Source organism: Meleagris gallopavo, chromosome 5, assembly GCF_000146605.3.
Source record: "Meleagris gallopavo isolate NT-WF06-2002-E0010 breed Aviagen turkey brand Nicholas breeding stock chromosome 5, Turkey_5.1, whole genome shotgun sequence".
NCBI lineage: Eukaryota > Metazoa > Chordata > Aves > Galliformes > Phasianidae > Meleagris > Meleagris gallopavo.
Genome location: NC_015015.2, coordinates 31,103,851 through 31,122,966, shown reverse-complemented (window position 1 = coordinate 31,122,966; position 19,116 = coordinate 31,103,851). Strand labels below are relative to the sequence as shown.

General features: G+C 32.9%; 1 protein-coding gene across 1 annotated transcript in view; it reads left to right on the top strand.

Moving 5' to 3' along the window:
* The window catches only part of LOC104911174 (ryanodine receptor 3-like), a 40,224-nt gene extending 22,041 nt beyond the window's left edge, over window positions 1-18,183 (top strand). Inside the window, exons 16-28 of the mRNA XM_010711632.3 lie at window positions 484-633; window positions 1,615-1,677; window positions 4,951-5,026; window positions 5,189-5,312; window positions 6,798-6,913; window positions 7,202-7,269; window positions 8,084-8,205; window positions 13,030-13,079; window positions 13,631-13,691; window positions 13,777-14,015; window positions 14,601-14,682; window positions 17,046-17,176; window positions 17,789-18,183. Coding sequence (XP_010709934.1) covers window positions 484-633; window positions 1,615-1,677; window positions 4,951-5,026; window positions 5,189-5,312; window positions 6,798-6,913; window positions 7,202-7,269; window positions 8,084-8,205; window positions 13,030-13,079; window positions 13,631-13,691; window positions 13,777-14,015; window positions 14,601-14,682; window positions 17,046-17,176; window positions 17,789-18,144 — 1,638 coding nt within the window. The 3' untranslated portion in view covers window positions 18,145-18,183. The remainder of the gene's footprint in view (window positions 1-483; window positions 634-1,614; window positions 1,678-4,950; window positions 5,027-5,188; window positions 5,313-6,797; window positions 6,914-7,201; window positions 7,270-8,083; window positions 8,206-13,029; window positions 13,080-13,630; window positions 13,692-13,776; window positions 14,016-14,600; window positions 14,683-17,045; window positions 17,177-17,788) is intronic.
* The last annotated feature ends 933 nt before the right edge of the window (window positions 18,184-19,116 follow it).

Below are 19,116 nucleotides of genomic sequence, written 5' to 3'. Positions count from 1 at the left end.
TGATGGCTGTTTTTATATGAAGAGTGTATGTATCAGTAGTACTCTGCATTCACAACTAGATATAAATATAGGAACATTAAATTAAAAAAAAGCCTCATGCTTTTATCTTCAAATATATACTATCACTCAGCTAATTTATTACACATACTGCCATAATTTTTTTAAATTATTCTGGGTTGTAGAAACTAATTAAATAGATTTCCAGATACAAACTCCCTAACTGCTTTAGAGCATATCACTTGAGATATGATAGTTTTTAATAATATATACCCATCAAAAAAAAAAAAAGAAAGTAGAAAGTAAAAAAAGCCTCTGACTACTTTAAAGCTTGTTTCTCATGTGGAAGGGATCATAACCTGTGTGTAGATATAATGTAGAAATTTTTATTCAGCTTTGTAGAGTGCAAGAGTTTGTAATGAAGAACGGTCTATTTTTATTGAGTTTTCACTACTTGCTGAATAAAGAAAACTATTTTTATCAAAGGAAAAAGAAATTTATCGTTGGCCTGTGAGAGAATCCCTGAAAACCATGTTGGCCATGGGGTGGAGCCTCGAAAGGACCAAGGAAGGGGGAGAAGCAATGTTACAACAGCGTGAAAATGAAAAGCTCCGCAGCATATCTCAGTCTAGCCAGGTATGGTGGAGTTCAGAAGGAAAAAGGATTGCTTGTTAACTTACTAAGAGATTATACATGACATTTCTTTTAGATTCTTTCTTAATGGAATGTAATTTACAATGTTAGAGTTCCACGTGTGGAAATCTTGTCTTGATAATAATGATAATAAAAACTTTAACACTACAGAGGGGATTGAAAAAAAATCCAATTTTTAAAATGCAACAATGTTCAGAGACCAAATCTACTGGAGAGAGTTTTTGTATATTCATTCAAAGAATACATACCAGAGTATTTAATTCATTTTTTTAATGATAAAAATAAAAAAATTCTTTATCAAACAGAATAATCCGAAATTGACTTTTGTCCAGATTATAATTGGATAGATAATAAGATTGCTCATATAATACTTTTTGTTAAGTCTACTTGCATATTTCTCAGGTAATTGTCAGGTATACAATGCCTAGTGTTTTGATGTGATATAGACTATTTTTTTCATAATTATTTGTTCTAACATATTGAAACTTCCATTCAATTTATCTGTATCTTGAAGGATAAGGAAAGCTGTTTAAAACTATGATGAGCAAGATTTGGCTAACAGAAAATGTGTGTCATACCAAACCGTATCATGGATTCTGTTACGTTTCTAGAAGTTCAAACGGTGCCTCGATAGTACCAAAATACAAGATTAAATTGAAAAATGTTTTCAAACAAACATGAACAAAATGCATGATGTGATTTGGTACAGGATTTCAAAATCTTAAATTAGTTTGAAACCATTGATTTGTATGTGACTTCACATTAAGTCTCATGAATAGGTTTGTTGCATTGGAATGTTCAGAGTTGAAACATTTTAAGACTGCATAAATCTATTGCATCATTTTCTTAGTCTGTACATTCCCATAGACAGTAACGTCAATAACTGACATTGTAGTTATATATTCACACACATAGATCTGAAATGCTTCTTATTTGAAAATAATTCTTTTTCTTTTCCCTCAGGGAAATGGATATAGCCCAGCACCACTTGATCTCACTAACGTGGTACTTTCTAGGGAACTTCAGGTTTGTATTTGTGTTTTGGATATTTTGTATTGGAAAGATGTTTAATTGATGAATTGAAATTCAACAGGTTTTATGAGTGTGTATGTGACTTCAGCTGTGGTTCACTGTTGTAGTAAGGTGACTTGCCGTATTTACAGTTTCAAAAGCAGATTTCTATTCTTTATCCCAGTGTTGCTTGCTAAGTTCCTAAGAGAGTTCTCCTAAAGCTAGGGAAGGGACTCTAAATAGCTTTTGATATATATTTAGCCTGTGCTGTGCTTACTTTGAACTGATACTCCCAATGTTATGCAAAGATGCTTGCTTTGCTGTCCATATGCTGAAAAACCTGACAGAAAGAATTCATGTTATTTATTTCAGAAACCTTCATTGAAAGAAAGCCATAAAATGAGATTACCTTTGCTTAGGTGTTTTGGGTTTTTGTTTGCTTCTCCTTATTTGAGCCCTACAAATACATACTTTTAAGGTGTCCTTTGTGTTAGTCTTCTTTTATTTTATCCACTTTGAAACTCTTCTTTCTCATCCTCTTTCCCACCTTTATTTTTCCAAGTCTTTTCAAGAATAAAGAGATATCTAATTACCTCACTAATATTTATACTGTCTGTCTGTCTTCAAACTTGCATATTACTCTTACTTTATGGTTTTACATTTAGTCTCTTTTTATTTTTTCCTAAGCTCGTTCTGGGGGTAATTTCCTCATCTTAGTTAAGAACCTCAGAGCTGCCTATTTTCTTGGTTGTTTTCTTCACGCTGTTTATTTTAACTCTCCATTTCACTGAAGTTATTCCCTCAGTGCTTTCTTTTTTCCAAAAGTCACAGTGATCAGTACCTGTAGCAGAACTGTCTTCAGAAAGTTCAATGTCAGAGTTCCTGTCTTCTACATTAAGACTTTCTTTGTTCTTGACTATATGTTATAATTACTGTTGTCTAATTTTAGTCATCTGCCCATATTCACAGAATCATAGAATTGTTTGAGTTAGAAGGGACCCTTAAAGGTCATCTAATCCAACTCCTATGTAATGAACAGGGACATCTACAGCATTCTTTCTTCAACACTAGCCCTCCTTCTGCTTCTTTTCCTGCAGTAAGTGTTTCCAAGTGAAAAGTGAAACCACTATATGAGTTACTCTTTTTCTTAGCCTATTCCTCTTTGTTTATCCCTTCCATCTGTTTTCATGGCAATATATTACTTCAATTAATACAAATGATTTCATACTACAACTTGATATTTCCCTCTTCTTTTCCTCATTATATATACTTTTTCAGAGTTCTATTTGTTCAGAAGTTTGCTAGTTTGAATGTATTCATTATCCATGTATTGTAGACATACATGTACAACAAGCTAAAGATGGTTACTTTCACCTTTTGTCTCTTTGATGCCCTCTTTCAACATCTGTTTTGCTACAAGTCCTAACTTCTTATAACTCTTTTATTTTTATTTTTATTTTTTGTAAGAAGGGATTTCCATTTCCCTATTCTTGGTCTCATGAATGAGATTTCCCTCTCCTCAAAAAGGGAATTAATACTTATGCAGTTATAATAGTACAATTTCATTGTTGTTTTTGTTTCACACAGCACGTAAGACTAGTTACTTTAGTTTATCAGATTATTGCTTTGAAATTTCTTATATTTTTTTCTTAATTTATTACTAAAATACCATTTTTCATTTACATTTCGGCTTTTGTTTCCAGTCTTCTTTCATCCAAGAGCTCACTGAATTCACTATTTACAGTGAATCTTTGACACTCTTCTTGAATCTTAGTGTGTCCAACATACAAACCAGTTCCTGTGCTGTACTGACACACCATTATCGGTAATTTTCAAAACCCAAAGCTAGTTTTCCAAAAATTCTTGTCTTGATGCAGTTTTCCCTGCTGATGTTCTAGGAATTATGTTGTTCTTTGATTATTTATTTATTTGCCTGTGATTATCTGTTCTTCTGGTTCTTTTCCTACCTTTGTTATCACTGTCAAAATATACTAGAAGTGTGCTTTTATAAAGGCTCTATATTGCTTAGTCTTAGTTCTGTTTTTTACCTTTCTTTGCAAAGCAGTAAAATTTTAATGCGTGAATTACACGCTTTCTTAACACACACTTACAAAACAAATGCTATTTTTCTTGAATATATTCCTTCTATCTTTATCTTGAGTCTGGGTCCTTGGTTCAGATCTTCCTCCAACAGACCTTTACTTTTTGGTTAATTTATTAATAACTGTAGTTGACACAGATGTCGTAGTACTCATCTAGACATGCATGTTGTTATTTTCCATCCTGGCTCTATAGAATGTTAGCTCAAAAATATGGTCTACCACCTGATCCTTATGAGTAAAAGTTTTATTTTTGAGGTTCTATTGTCTTATGTTTTGATTTCTTCACCATTTATTTTTCTTAACTAATGTAGTCATTCCCAACTTGCTTAGGAAACACCATTGTTTAATATTATCGTGTAATTTATTGTTTCTGTGTTTGTACTGAGAAAAATAAAATGTACTTCATATCACTTCGTTAACTTTCAGATTTTTTCATTGACTCTCCCTTTTTTTCATGTAATATAAAAAGTCAAATTTCATGTCTGATGGACTGTGATGCTACCAAACATTACCTATATGATAAATTGTTGCTCTTGTCATTATTACTGTCTATAAGTAGATGTAATGCTACTTCAGTATTTATACAAACAGACTCAAGACTAATACCTACTACGAGAGGTTAGAGTATTTGTGTGCAAAGAGTCTGTATTTCCTGAAAAAGATGTTTTTATTTAGTTTAGTGTCATCATCTGTGCAGAAAGATTTAACTTTCTGTTCTCTGTGTATTGTCTTCTCACTGTCATTGAAAATAGCTTTTGGGGAGGATTGTGGCTAATGCCTACCTTCAGAATAGATTTCTTTCATGCTATTTCAACTCTCAGACGTCATACAATTAGCAAACACTTACTCTCCTTTCATTTAATATATTATAGTCCCTAGCTTAATAAAAACTAGTTTATGACTAAAGCCACTTAAAAGCTAGAATAAGATAATAATTAGAATAATTATTATTAATTTAGCCTTCTGCTGCTTTATTTGAAAGCATCTGTGGATTTTTTTTCCCCACTTTAGAGTGGGAAAATTCAGTTCTTGAATGCATAGACTAAGTCAGCCAAATGGACTGTGGGTGATGTTCCTTTACCAAAGAGCATAGATTATACTCAAGACTGTTGACTTAAGTGAATTTACAGATTTAATTATAATCTTTTAATTTTGCATCATCTTCTTTTTCCTGATGGCAATGTAGGGAATGGTTGAGGTAATGGCAGAAAACTACCATAATATATGGGCCAAAAAGAAGAAAATGGAGTTGGAAAGCAAAGGTAAGTCGGAATCCTGTCAACCACGCAGAAAAGACAAAATGAGGGAGAAGGAAAAGTCTGAAAGAAGACAGTGTAAAACAATCTAAATTGAACAATTTCTGTATTTGAAGAAAGATAAACCTTAGGAAAAAAAAACCTTACAGTTCTCTCAACTCACCACAGGTGGAGGCAGTCATCCTTTATTGGTACCTTACGACACATTGACAGCCAAGGAGAAATCACGGGACCGTGAAAAGGCACAAGAGCTGTTTAAATTCCTTCAAGTGAATGGCATAATCATATCTCGGTAAGATTCTTATTTTACTGAACTATTTGCTTGCATTCAGTGCATTAACAATGATAATTTTCCTCATCTCACTGCATTCTGTTAGGTATTAACATATTTACTGTTTGACATGTCTTCTATACATCAAAGTCCTTGTTACTTTTATGTTCAGAAAGACCCATCTGAAGTAGTGAAGACAGCTAACCTTTTTAATAAGTCCATGATCACAATAAATATAAGATATAACATCATTATTATTCAACAAACAGATTATTCAAAACTTCTAAATTAGCAATTAGCAGCTGTTAGTCTGACTATGGGAAAATAAATCTGAGGTCTGATACTGTAAGAAAATGCCTACATTAACATGGTTCTTAAGAAAAAAGTTCTGAGTTCCCTGAAGTAAGACAAAGTGGTTGTTTTGTGGGCACTTGCTCCTTAACTTGTTCAAATAGAACACTAAATGTTATTACTTGAAAGTACTCTAGCCTATGGGGGCTTATTCTGTCAAAAATAAAAATAGTTTATTAATATGCTGTATTTTTGGTTTTCGATAATATAATTTTAATTTACTGTACCGTAACTAGCACTTGTTTACAATACATAAAAATAACTGAGCATATGCAAAATTACAATTTTGCTGACATTAACCATTTTTTTAGTCTACAATGTGTTCATGAACAAATTTTTTTTTGTAAGCTAGATGGCTTTCGGAAGTTTCTTCCTAACTATATCTTTCTGTGATCCTAAAGAATTTTAGAACTCCACTGAAGTAGGTTTCATTTGTAGCTACAGGAAAAATTGACATTGTAAAACTAGGCACAACTAACCACAAATACTTTTATTTCTTTTCAATCTTGCACTCACCAGTCATGATTTAGGTCATGAATCTATCTCAGGAATAAACTATATATGCTTCCTCAGACTGCTGAAATACTGCTCACATACTGCTGAAATTTTTTCAGATACTTTGACTGCTGTAATAATTTGTCACTTATGTTCTCATTCAAAAGTTTAAGCCATTTTGACTTCAGGTTTGTTGTTTGGTTTTTTTTTCATTAAAAACAAATTGTGATAGTGAAAAATTGAAATAAAATGTGGTAGACAGGCTGATTTTTTTAAGCTGTAGTTGCAGACTTCCCAAGTATTTGGCACTTTAAACTGCCAGTAGCAGAAATGAGGTTACCAGTGCATTGCTTTGTTAGATTGAAATGTACCATGTTTTCATTTGTGCAGCAACATCTCCCCAAAGTTCTTATGTTAAAATACTTATATTTTAGATACATATATCCACAGCTATCAAATCTCTTAGAAAAATGTGCACTGATTTTTATGTTTCTTGCTATGCAATTGGTAAGGAAGAGTTGCTCTGGGAGGTCATTTTATGTTATTAATGAAAATTTACCATATGTAGAAGATTATAAGGAATGGAATGATTCGTAATACCATGATAGTTTATACTATAATCTTTATCAATGCAATTTATCTTAATACTTTCTAATATAGGGGTCTGAATGACATGGATTTGGATGCTTCATCCATGGAAAAGAGGTTTGCCTTTAAGTTTCTGAAGAAAATTTTAAAATATGTTGACTCTGCTCAAGAGTTCATTGCACATTTGGGTAAGTTGCCAATTTTATTTTGAAAATAATTCAAGTTGATATTTAAATATTTTAGTGCTGTGTCTAAATTTGTAGTGACTACTGGTTTTATTGCCTTCAAGAAAGTGTAATTCTGTTTGTTAATTTGTAGATTGCGTTCTTGGACATCTTAGCCAGTAATAAACAGAATGGTTTCTGCTGTTTTAATTGCATTCCTTAAAAACTAAGTGTGTAAATCTATATCAAAGAGCTGTTGTGTTTTTTATTTTTAGACATCTTCTTATTCATGTCTTTATTGTATCCTTGCAGAAGCCATTGTTACTAGTGGAAAAACTGAAAAATCCCCGCATGACCAAGAAATAAAATTCTTTGCCAAAGTAAGTGATTTAATATTTCAAGTAATATAGATTTATATTCTATTGTACAGAATGTGGTGTTCTGTAATCTAAGACTGCTTTTCAGATAACAGAAATATATCTTTTCCATTTTTTTTCCTGGTAAGCAATGAATGGTATGTTGTTAAAGATATTTCCAAACGTGTTCAAAAATATTTCAACATATTTGCTGGGTTCGAGCATTTCCGAATGTTTCAAAATATTTCAGTATAATTGTTGGAAAAGATTATATGCGAGAAGGAACATAAAAGTTAAAAGCAACTAGTTTATTAGATTAAATGAAAAACACTGAGTGTATAAATAATTTGATATTTTTACTCAGCATACACTAAAATCATAGTATTGTCTAATTATTGCTTAGTTATTTCTTACACATTTGTGTTGTAAATATACTAACACATGCTGTCAGTAATCAGATTTTTAGGATTATTTAGGAGCTTAAAAACAAGCCCTCTCCTTTTATGGAGCAACAATAATCTGGGCAATTATGTGAACAGTGGAGAGGAAAATTCCTCTTAGCAATGTTTATCAGTGTTGAATGAGAGAAGAGTAAGACTGTAGTATTAGATCCGAAATAGATAGATCTGTATTACACTGTGTAATATTTATGTAACTTTTAATTAAAATTGTAATACTTTAGATTTTAATTTATATGACTCTGTGTCTGAAATGAGAAATCACAACCATTACAGAGTCTCTAAAATACTTTGAATTAACTTTCACCAATCAGGTCATTCTTGCTACAGTTATCATTCTGTGTTCTGAGAAAAATACATTTTGTATCTCTGTGTCCTAGGTTCTTTTACCATTAGTTGATCAATACTTTACAAATCACTGCTTGTACTTCCTGTCTTCTCCAACAAAAACACTCAGTAGCAGTGGATATGCATCAAATAAGGAAAAGGAAATGGTAGCAAGGTAAGTAGAAAATTAAGATACACACAAGAGGGTTCTATCTAGATAGTAAAAACTTTCAAAGGATAGTTCATATAGTTTGCTTTATGGATAGTTCAAAATCTCACTTCCCTCAGATATAATTTTTTAGCAGAATAGCAGATTGTGAATAGCATTCCTTATTTTACTATTATTTAATATATGTCTGAAGAATTAAATTACATATTACAATTTATTAATTACATGTTTTATTAATTATATGTAAATAAAATTAAGTTTCTGCATCATTTCCATCACTTCCACTTGTAATGAAGTTTTTTTATCCTTTTAGTATTCCTGTAGAAACAATGGTAAATATTCAAATACTTAAAAAATTTTATGCATTATGAAGTTACATGTTTTTTAAAAAGTATTCTTGTTTAAAATAGATAGCTCTGAATGTCTCTCTAGTGTCTTACGTTGTGTGATGACAACATGTCTTTATGGATGCTAACAACCTTATTAATGCCATAGTCAACAGCCTACTAAACAACTCTACTAGCATTACCTTCTATTGGCTTCATTGTAGGCTGAAGAATACCAATCATTTCATATTGCTATGTACTATGTTATTACTTGCTCTTTGTAGCATTATCCAGTATTCTTTGGTTTGACGTGAGCTCAAAACCACAGAAGCTTGTCTACTTTCAGTTCAATTGCTAAACAGAGGACATGAAGTTTTGATACAATAAATTAGATTATTTTCCTAAGAGAAGAATGTAAAAAATTCGAACTTATTTGTGTTGTAGCTCTATAATTGAGGAAGGAGTGGGAAAAATCACTAAAATAGCTTGCACGTTAATTTCATGTGTATGATTGTAAATAAATTTTAACAAGAATGATAATATGTAAAAGGGGATAGTATGCATTTTCTGCATATGAGCTTCAGAAGTAGGTTACAGACTTGAAGTTTGACACATTGAAATGTTAACAGCCTTGCAAAATGCAGTCATCTTGTGTGAAAGAATGTTCAGAAGATAACAGCTGTCATTGCCAGACTATGGCACAGATATGACTACGAATATAAAACATGCCATTTAATGCAAGTGTTTTCTTCAGTATAGGCAGAATGACGATAAGAATTTGAGGAAAAAATCAATATTTATAAAATCATTTAAATCTTTCTCACAGTACAGTGTTCTAACAGCAGTTCTCCATCATGTTAGCATCATGTCCTAAGCTTATCTAAACTGTTTTCATGCACCCTTGCTTTCAGCTGTGATGCAACTGATATTCCAATAGCAGTGAAATAAATATTAAAGATTAAATAATACAAAGGAATAGAAAATCTATTAAGAGAACATTTAGGTTGTGAACTCAGAATGGAATGGTAAAATTTAAATTGCTCATATCTAGTTTTCAGGAAATAAAACAGATTTTTAACGAATTTTATCCTCATTACTTCAGTTGTGTCTCTGACTCTTTTATTGTACAGTTAAAGGAAAATTAAAAAATAGTCATATTTTTTTCATGACTTTTGTCACTAGCTTTGTCATGTATGCTTCATAAACATTAACTTGTGTGTATGCACTTTACATATTTCTTCTCATGCTCATGGCTTGTTTTCTAGCTTGAAATGACATAAAATCAAACCAATACAAATAACTGAATTAGCAGTTGGGTGAAAATCTTTTTCTTAAGGAAAAATTTGAAGCTGAAGAGCATACTGGGGAGCAAGTTACTGAGAAACAGTAGTTTCAGAGTTTTGTCCTTCACCTCTATCAAATTCAGATAAACTCTTTTCCTGTGACTTTTTGATCAGAATCTCTGTATCTTTATTTACAATTAGATATTTTCTCGTCAGAATACTTGTTAATTAGTTCATCTTGTAAACAGTGTATGAAAAAAAAAATTGTTATAAACTCTTTTCAGAAGTTTTATTTCAGCAAAATGTAAACCAAATTTATACGATAAAGAATAGTTTTCTGGACCTAAAACTTCGCTAAGGTGAATTTGTATATCAGACATTATGAAATGGCTATTTAGCAAGTAGACTAACACTACAGATTTGGTCACAAATAAGCTTTGCCCCTTGTGAAAGGTCCTAGGTATGGAAAATCTGAGTTATTTTTGCAGGAAATTCTGTATTTCTTGCCATTATCCATGTGATGGAAAGAACATTTATGATGCACCATCTGTGAAAGCAGAGAACAATTCCACTCTGTTATTTGGGGTTGAGGATTACTAATTGATTTTGGAGTCTGGCCTTTAGTTTAGAAAGAATAGAATTAATGGCTTTGTGCTAGAATGTCCTTAGAGAACAGCACAATCTTATCTTTGAATATTTTCATGAAGCTTGGAACAAACGGAAGGATGATGAAGAGTTGTCTGAGGCAAATATATGGTACATATGCAAGATGGTATTGTTAGGAAATTCTTGGAATGTAGATCATTGGGAAGTCCTTAGAGGTCTATCCTGCACCATTTTCATCTATTCGTTTTTGTTATTCTAGCTTGCCTGTTTCCTAAGGTTCTTCATTCCCACTACTGACCTATTGTTTGAAATTCTACTACTTCAAGTGTCAGAATTCACAAACAGCTTGTTGCCTTTCCTCATCTTCCCTCCTGTTTTTCAGTTGGATACACTAAGAAGATATCTGCTTCTGTCATCATTAGAATGATATCTAAAAGGAACAAAGTCAGGGAATCCCACACTGGTCCTGTGAACCTTTGTTATATGTCTGTGATGGAGTCTGAAATAAAGGGCATCCAAAGGAATACAGCTAGTCACACCCTAGGTAGATTTCAAAGCTTCTACAGAAAATATCAGTTATATTCTTCACTGAAACGTTCAAGCAGTAGACTGTGGTTTAAGAGAGCTTTCATTTACATTCAGTTCAAACATTACTGAATTTCAATTTTGGAAATAATTCTGAAGCCTAAAAGATGCTGCTACAGAGTGCTAACACATTTCCCCATTTCCAACATGAGCAAATACTTCATAAGGGAAATAGTATCAAAACCATTAGTAAATGATTCAGTGAGCAACAGAACTAATAAAGTTTAGTTTCTGCTGAATTTGTTTTTCATTGTTGGTATCAGTTTCTGATCAAAGCTTATCCCACTGTTAGGTATTTAAATGGTCTCACGTTTAAATTTTAGATATCAGAGAATGTGAAAATACCAGGATGCAGATTTTTAGGGGTAATTATGGATTCTATCTTCTCTACACAATTGCTCCCTGTCCCAGATTTCTGGAATTCAGTAATTTTTTAGACAATTGTACTGTATTAGATTTAGTTAGAATCAACCATTTGACTCAAAGTTATTCTAGAAAACTCAATTCAGAGGAGACAGTTTCCTTTTAGTTTATAATTTGTTGCCTTTCATTTTTCTACAATCAACATATAAAGTTGAATATTTAGTATGTACTTAAGTAGGAATGTAATCTAATATTTTTATTGCTATTTTTTCCCTCTCTGTTCAAGGTGTGCTATAGATTATTTTCTGTGGGAGGTTTTGTATTATAATCTTCAAACTGTTTTACTCTTAAGCTTTCTTACTTTAATTGTTGGTTTGTCAAATTTCTTTTGCTTTCCTTCACTCCACTGGACAGCACTGATCACTTTTCTTCAGTACATACAGATTTTGAAAGTAAAGTTTATTTGCTTGTGGTTATATAAGTCCAGGCCTAGAATCGAACCTAGAAGGCTCCATCCTTCCATTTATTTTCCAACATGCTTTTTTTTTTCTAAATTATTCTTATAATTTATTTACTATCATCTTCTTTATTTTTAGTTTTAGTTTTATAACATCGTTCCTAATATACTGCTTTACTGAACTGTCAGGTATATTTTATGCAAGAGTACAAGATGGTCCTCCAGTAGCTGGTGAACTGGCTCAGGTTTAGGAGGATGGAATTTTCATTTCACTTTGTTTAATATCAGTCTGTGAATGATTCTATGACTTCCCTAACATCACTCAGGTCAAATTTATAAAGCTAGAGAGATATTGATAAGTCTTTTGCAAAACGTCTTCAAAAAGGTGTGTGAAAGAAGTTAGATGTCTAACATTAGAAATTTAGAAACATCTCAGAATTATTTTCCATTCTTAGTTGAGAAAATTAGCTATCAGTATTTTAAAGGAAGTATAGTTTTTTTTCTTGAAATATCACGATGACAATTTATTAAGAGAACACATCAGTTTCTAAGGAATGTTTGCTTTATTTTGTTATATTCTAATTTCATTTGTAAAATATATCACAGACAATAAAAAAAGTCTGCCAAGCTGTCTTTAGTTTTAGAAGTTAAGGTAGCCCTTTATCTTAATTATCCTATTGTTTTGAAAGGTAGGTTAGACATACCAAGCTCCTGACATACTTGCTAGAAATCTTTATTTCAGGATTAATCTTATAATGAGCAGTGGACAAACACAGTTCGCAAAATATTGGCAAAGAATACCTTCTCAAATTGTTTAAATTTATTAGAAGAGTTGTAACATTAGTTTCCCACAAAATATGAAGTAAAATAAGAAAATGCTGCTCAATTTTTATCAAAATTTCTTACTCAGAAATAATTCCTAGACATGAAGAATGACTCAACCACATATTACATAATTGTTGGAAACTTCTATAAGAAAATTAAATACCTCAAGTCATTTCATAATTAGAGAAGCTTAGAAAATTAGAGAATGCAGAAGCTTCTATGATTGTGCTGCTTAATGCATTTATTTTACTGATTACTGTCATCACGTGTGATTCTAAGTACACCTTCCACAAATCATATGTGTTTTCTTTCATATTCTTAGTATTCTCTAAACAAATCTTAATCTTTGTCTTGTCTTGCTGTTTTCTCTTCTTTTCTACTTTAGCCTGTTCTGCAAACTAGCTGCTCTTGTTAGACATAGGATCTCAATTTTTGGTAAGTTGTTAAGAAAGATCTTGATAAAGTTAAAAAATTTGAAGAATATCCAGGTTACTTCTAAAATCTCATGCTTTTGTGGTTGCTTCTTGTTTTCTTTTCAAGACTTATCATACACTAACTGGTTTGATTTCCATCATCTGACTGTTGAATCTGATGGGTTAATTTCTGGTTAGGCCAGGGGGGATGTCGGGAAATAAAACATACCTGTTTCAAAGGTAATGGTAAGAAAACTAAGAAAGAAATGTAGACGCCACAAGATACAAAGCTTGGAATACTGCAGAGTCAAGTGATAAAAATGAAACCTAAGTAGACTTTACTTACTCTTTTCACTCTTTTTATACAAGTACAAAAGTACAAAAAATTTTGGAACCAGTTGCAACTCTCCATGCAGTGACATGGGGCAGGAGATGTATTCCATGTCTTATTTAACTTGTATATTTTCAATAGTGACATTTGGGATCAGTAGATTATCCTACATTCTCTACGTTATTGTACTCTCACTGTCTCTCTCTCTCTCTCTCTCTCTCTCTCTCTCTCTCTCTAAACAGGTAGTGATTCTACAACAATGGTGAGCTGCCTGCACATCTTAGCTCAGTCTCTGGATACTCGGTAAGTTGTAAGTTTTCATAACAAACTGTATAGACATAGCAGAGGTTTTCAGGGGCAGTTACATTTTTCCCTTGTTATTTTTCAGAACTGTTATGAAATCAGGATCTGAGCTAGTTAAAGCTGGACTACGTGCTTTTTTTGAAAATGCAGCTGAAGATCTGGAAAAAACTTCAGAAAATCTTAAACTTGGAAAATTTACACATTCACGAACACAAATCAAAGGTGTTTCACAGAATATCAATTATACTACAGTAGCATTGCTACCTGTCTTGACGTCAATTTTTGAGCATATTTCACAGTATCATTTTGGAGTTGATTTACTTCGTAAGTATTTTATTTAATTTTGAAGTTAATTATGTTACAGTAATACAAATACCTTTTTAACAATTAATGACTCAGATTTTCCACAGAAGATAAGTTTGCTTAATTTTGTTACATTTACATACAATACTTACTAGATTGAAGGAGACAGCTTTCATTTTTATTCCTTGTGGTTTTGTTTCCGTATGTTGGAAAAACACTTTTTTCTTCATTATTTTATCTTAAAGTTTCCTTGATTTTTTTTCTGTATTTTAGTTTTAAAATTCCTTGAGATGCAACAATATGTTGTTCCAAAGTTTTTTATATGTATTTAAGACCACAGCTCCAGAACTGAAGATGATTGAAAGTTGGAAAGCAATGAAAAAGCTTCAAGAAGGTGGGGAGGCTCTAGATAACATTCCTAGAGGTTACGCTCATAGACTGCTGTAGTTTAGATTGAAATTATATTCTACAAACATGTTAATCTGCACTATTTATTAACAAATTTCTGCTGGATTCTTGGCATTTTTTATGACCTGTCGTTTTTATATTTAGAAAGAAGTGTTTAGCTGAATAAATACTTATTATCTGCTTCTTATTTTTCTCTAGTGGGTGATGTACAAGTTTCATGTTACAGAATTCTTTGTAGCCTCTATTCCCTTGGGACTGGGAAGAACATCTACGTTGAAAGGTATTGAGTGAAAAACTCAGCACGTGAAAATCTTTTTTTTTTAATTAGGAAAATATTCCTAATGTACTAAAGCAGTTTGAATGAAAAGTGAATCAGAAACAGTTTGAAAATGTTTAATATTCAATTTAGGTTTAATGTAGTTGCCTGTATCTACACAAAGAAATACCTGGCCAAACAAAAGCTGAACAATTTCTCCTGCATATTGTGGTTTACCTGCAGTGTCTTTAGTTGAACCATAGTGAAAGCTATTTTTTTCCATGGGTCTCTATTAAGCTTCCCAAAGTTTGGTTACTGCATGTTACTAGACATGCTGCTGTCATAAGTAGGTCGAGTAATTAATGTCTGTCTCAAGTATTACTCTGAATAGAGTTTCTCAGAACGTGTGTCTAGATCATAAAATCCTTAACACAGGTAGAGCTTCTGACAGCCTTTAACTCTACAAAGAAAACTCATTTACCACTTACTTGCCTTTTTTAAACTGTGAATATTAAAATTTGAAAAATCTAGTGGCTGTGATGTGCTCCAAAACTGGGATTTTAGAACTTCTTCCATTAGAAGAGGCCTATATCCATAGGTACTGCTTCAAAAAAGGGGACCCTAATAGCTGGTCTGTCACAAGACAGAAGCAGATGTAACCACTGAACCTTCCTTATGCTTCTGAAAGCTTTTGTTTAGGCACTCTACATGATCATATAATCAAAAGTTTAAAATTCACAGACTCAGAGACACCAAGGAAATTCAGCTATATAGTCCAGTTAGGAGAACATTTACCTACATTTGCCTAATAATGCTGGTCTTCACTTCCTTCTGTCCAGAATTTATTTAGCAATTCTTTCCTGCAAAATGCAAGGACTTTCTGCAGGACAATTCTTTCTCTCCACCCTGCATGCATTCTTTCTCTCCATCCTGCATGCGAGTTCCTGTGTGAAAAAGATATTCTCACATATATGCATACATTCAGTCACTTATATATCCATTACAAAACTGGGCTCTTCTTTTTCCTCCTTGACTTGAACATCTTAAATATGCTTTGACACAGATCTTGTGGGTAAGACAGGTAGTGCCTCACTCCTACTGTAACTAGGAGTCAGGATGATCACAGAATCATAGAACAACAAGGTTGGAAAGGACCTACAAAATCATCTAGTCTAATCGTCCTCCCACTACCATTGCTACCACAAGCTACTAAAACATATCTTATTTAGTAGCTTGTGGTAGCAATGGTAATGGGAGGACACTGATCTCACAGGAATTAAAAGATTATTGTGTTTAAGTTGCTTTTAGATAGGAAGAGCTCACAGCACAGCCTTCTACTTTATTGTTAACAAACACAGGATAGTTGTATTAGATATAGGTGTAGAATCATGCCAGTTGCCTTCCTAGAAGAGTCTCAGATCAGATATATCTCAGGAAATGAGTTAGTCTCCTAAACTTTCACTAGATTCACTCAGAACCTTAAAATAAGTTGTGTGCAGACATCAGTGTCTAGGTAGGTGACAGGATTTCAAACACACTGCTCAGTATTTCAGTAAAACTGTGTGAGTTGTTGAGCTGACTTAAACTGTTACTGAAATTAAGCAGTGCTCAGCTTTAGGATCAAAGTGCCATTTTTTCTTTAACTTCAGGTCAGATCACAAGGAATGTTTTTTTTTTTTTAAATGAAAGATTCTTAAAAGGCATGTTATTCCTTCAAGTTGAATAATGCAGTGACTCGTTCCATTTGGTATATCTATATCTATATATCTATATATACATATGCTTACAAAAATTACTTTATGCTATTGTCCCTCAGAACATCTCTAGCTAAATAAACAGCACTGCTAAGAATTTTCAGTTCTCAACAGCTATTCCACACACACACAAATATATGTATATGTACATATATATAAAGATGAAAAGTGTTATATTTAAGCAATTTGTACATAATGTGTAACAAAATCTTGTATAAATGTTGCTTCAGAACTTCAGAATAATTTCGCTTCGATTTTAAGTGAGTGTAAGTTTTTTGTTGAAAGGTACTAACTCATTTCTCAGGCACCCTCATCTATACATTTCCACCCCTTTTTTTTTTTCCTAGTAAATAGTATTTATGCAGCTATACGATGATGATGTTTTGTTGTTGGTAGTGTGTCTTGGTTAGATTTATTTTTGTGTTGAGGTTTATTTTCAGCTGATTCCTGTACCAGTAAGTTTTGTTCATGTGAGACACAAAATTTTCCAAAATTGTCAAAATAGTTTCTGTATTAGAATGATAAGCTGTATTAGCAATAAATGTTACTGCACTTCTATAACATATGCTAGAAATGGGAAGCCTAGTGAAAGTCTTTTCTTCTCTGATAACTTTTAGTATCTGTCATATACAGGCAACGTCCTGCACTTGGTGAATGCTTAGCATCTCTTGCAGCAGCCATTCCAGTAGCATTCCTTGAACCTTCTCTCAACCACTACAACCCATTGTCTGTCTTCAACACAAAAAGTGCAAGAGAAAGAGCAAGTGAGTACTATTCCTCAGTGGGGGAAGGAGGAGGGAGAAAACTATTTACTCCTATCCAAATATTAGAAACAAATAGTAGTAATTATTTTTTTTTAGGAGAAAACTCCTATTATTTCTATAAGATGACTTGTCATTTTAGCCTTGCCCTGTTTTGTTAAGACTGTTAACATTGTTCCCTTTCCTCTAGCAGACATTTTTTTTAAATTTATGTGAAGAGGAAAAATATCATTCCTGCTTAGTTGTCTTACCAGTACTCTAATGCAGTTCGACATAGGGAAGTTCTGGCAGAATGTGACCCTGATTCCATGAAACCTTAAGGAACAGGTGTCTTTTTACACAATTTTTCTTCACACGCTTCTATTCCACTTAGTCTTGACAGATTCCAATATCTATCTCAAGTGAGAGGCAAATGTTTGTAAACAAGGCATACTTGAGTTTTAATTTTACCCATAATCTTAAACTGTTAGCTATATTACTCAAAACTGGTTTGTATGCTGAAATAGAGCAAAACTGTTATTTGTACTTTGGATTTAAACATAAATGAGTGCAGATGTCCCCCCTGTTTTGTTAATGAACCTTTTCATATTCTATCCTTTCCTTTTCTGCCTGCAGTTTTAGGTATGCCTGATACAGTAGAGGAAATGTGTCCAGAGATCCCTCAGCTGGATGGACTAATAAAGGAAATTAATAATTTAGCAGAGTCTGGAGCAAGGTATACTGAAATGCCTCACGTAATTGAGGTTATCTTACCCATGCTGTGCAATTATTTGTCCTACTGGTGGGAACGAGGGTCTGAGAGTGTTCCTGAAAGTGCTGGGCCTTGCTGTACGATGATAACATCTGAGCATCTGAGCATCATTCTGGGAAATATTCTGAAAATCATTAACAACAATCTGGGAATAGATGAAGCATCTTGGATGAAAAGAATTGCAGGTACTGTCAAAATTTCTAAGGAGTATTTATATTGAATAATATGTAATTACTGAATTGCAATTTACCATATTACCCTATTATATAATGTTTTTAAAAATAAAAAGTAGAAGGATAGTTAAGTAAAAAGCAGATAAGGAACAATAATAACTCTTATTTTTTTAAAGTTCAATTTTATTTTTATGTATGCACTGTAGCCTCACAGTAAGAAGAGTGTAATTTTTGCAAAAAAAAATTTTATTCTAGTGAGCTACATTATATTATTAGCATTTTAGCTTGCTTTAGTCAAAAAAGGAACTTTTTTGTGTACTATTTCAAACTTTGTAACTAAGCCATTTCCCCCCCCTCCCCTTCTAGAAAAGAAAACCAACAACAACAACAACAACACCTTTTTTATTGAGGACTCTTTGTCTTAATCTCAATTATATTGAGGCTTTGGCTACGTTAGAGATATGTGACTTGCAAAAACTATGATAGTTAAATTGCCCCGGTAGCCAAAATTACCCTGGGGTGCACCACATCAAGCACAGCACTGTTAGTTGAGGGATTATCGTAATCTGCTCTGTGCTAGTGCAGCACTGTGTGCAGTTTTGGACACCACGATATATGAAGGACTCAAGGCTAGTAGAGAGCATCCAGAGGAGGGCTACAAAGATGGTGAAGAGCCTGGAAGCGAGATGTATGAAGATTAGATGAGGTCTCTCGGTTTGTTCAGCTCAAAAAAGACCAAAGGGAACCCTCTTAACAGCCTTACAGCTTCTTTATGAGGGGAGCAAAGGGGCACCTGATCTCAGGGATCTCTGATTCTATGATTCTGTGACAGTGACAGGGAATAGCATGAAGCTGCATCTGGGGAGAATCAGGTTGGTGTTAGGAAAATGTTCTTCATCAAAAAGTAGTCAAGCACTGGAACAGGCTTTCCAAGGGCAATGGTCATGGCACAAAGTCTGATGGAGTTCAAGAATGATTTGAACACCCACAGAAATATAGTATTTTTGTGTGTGTGTGTG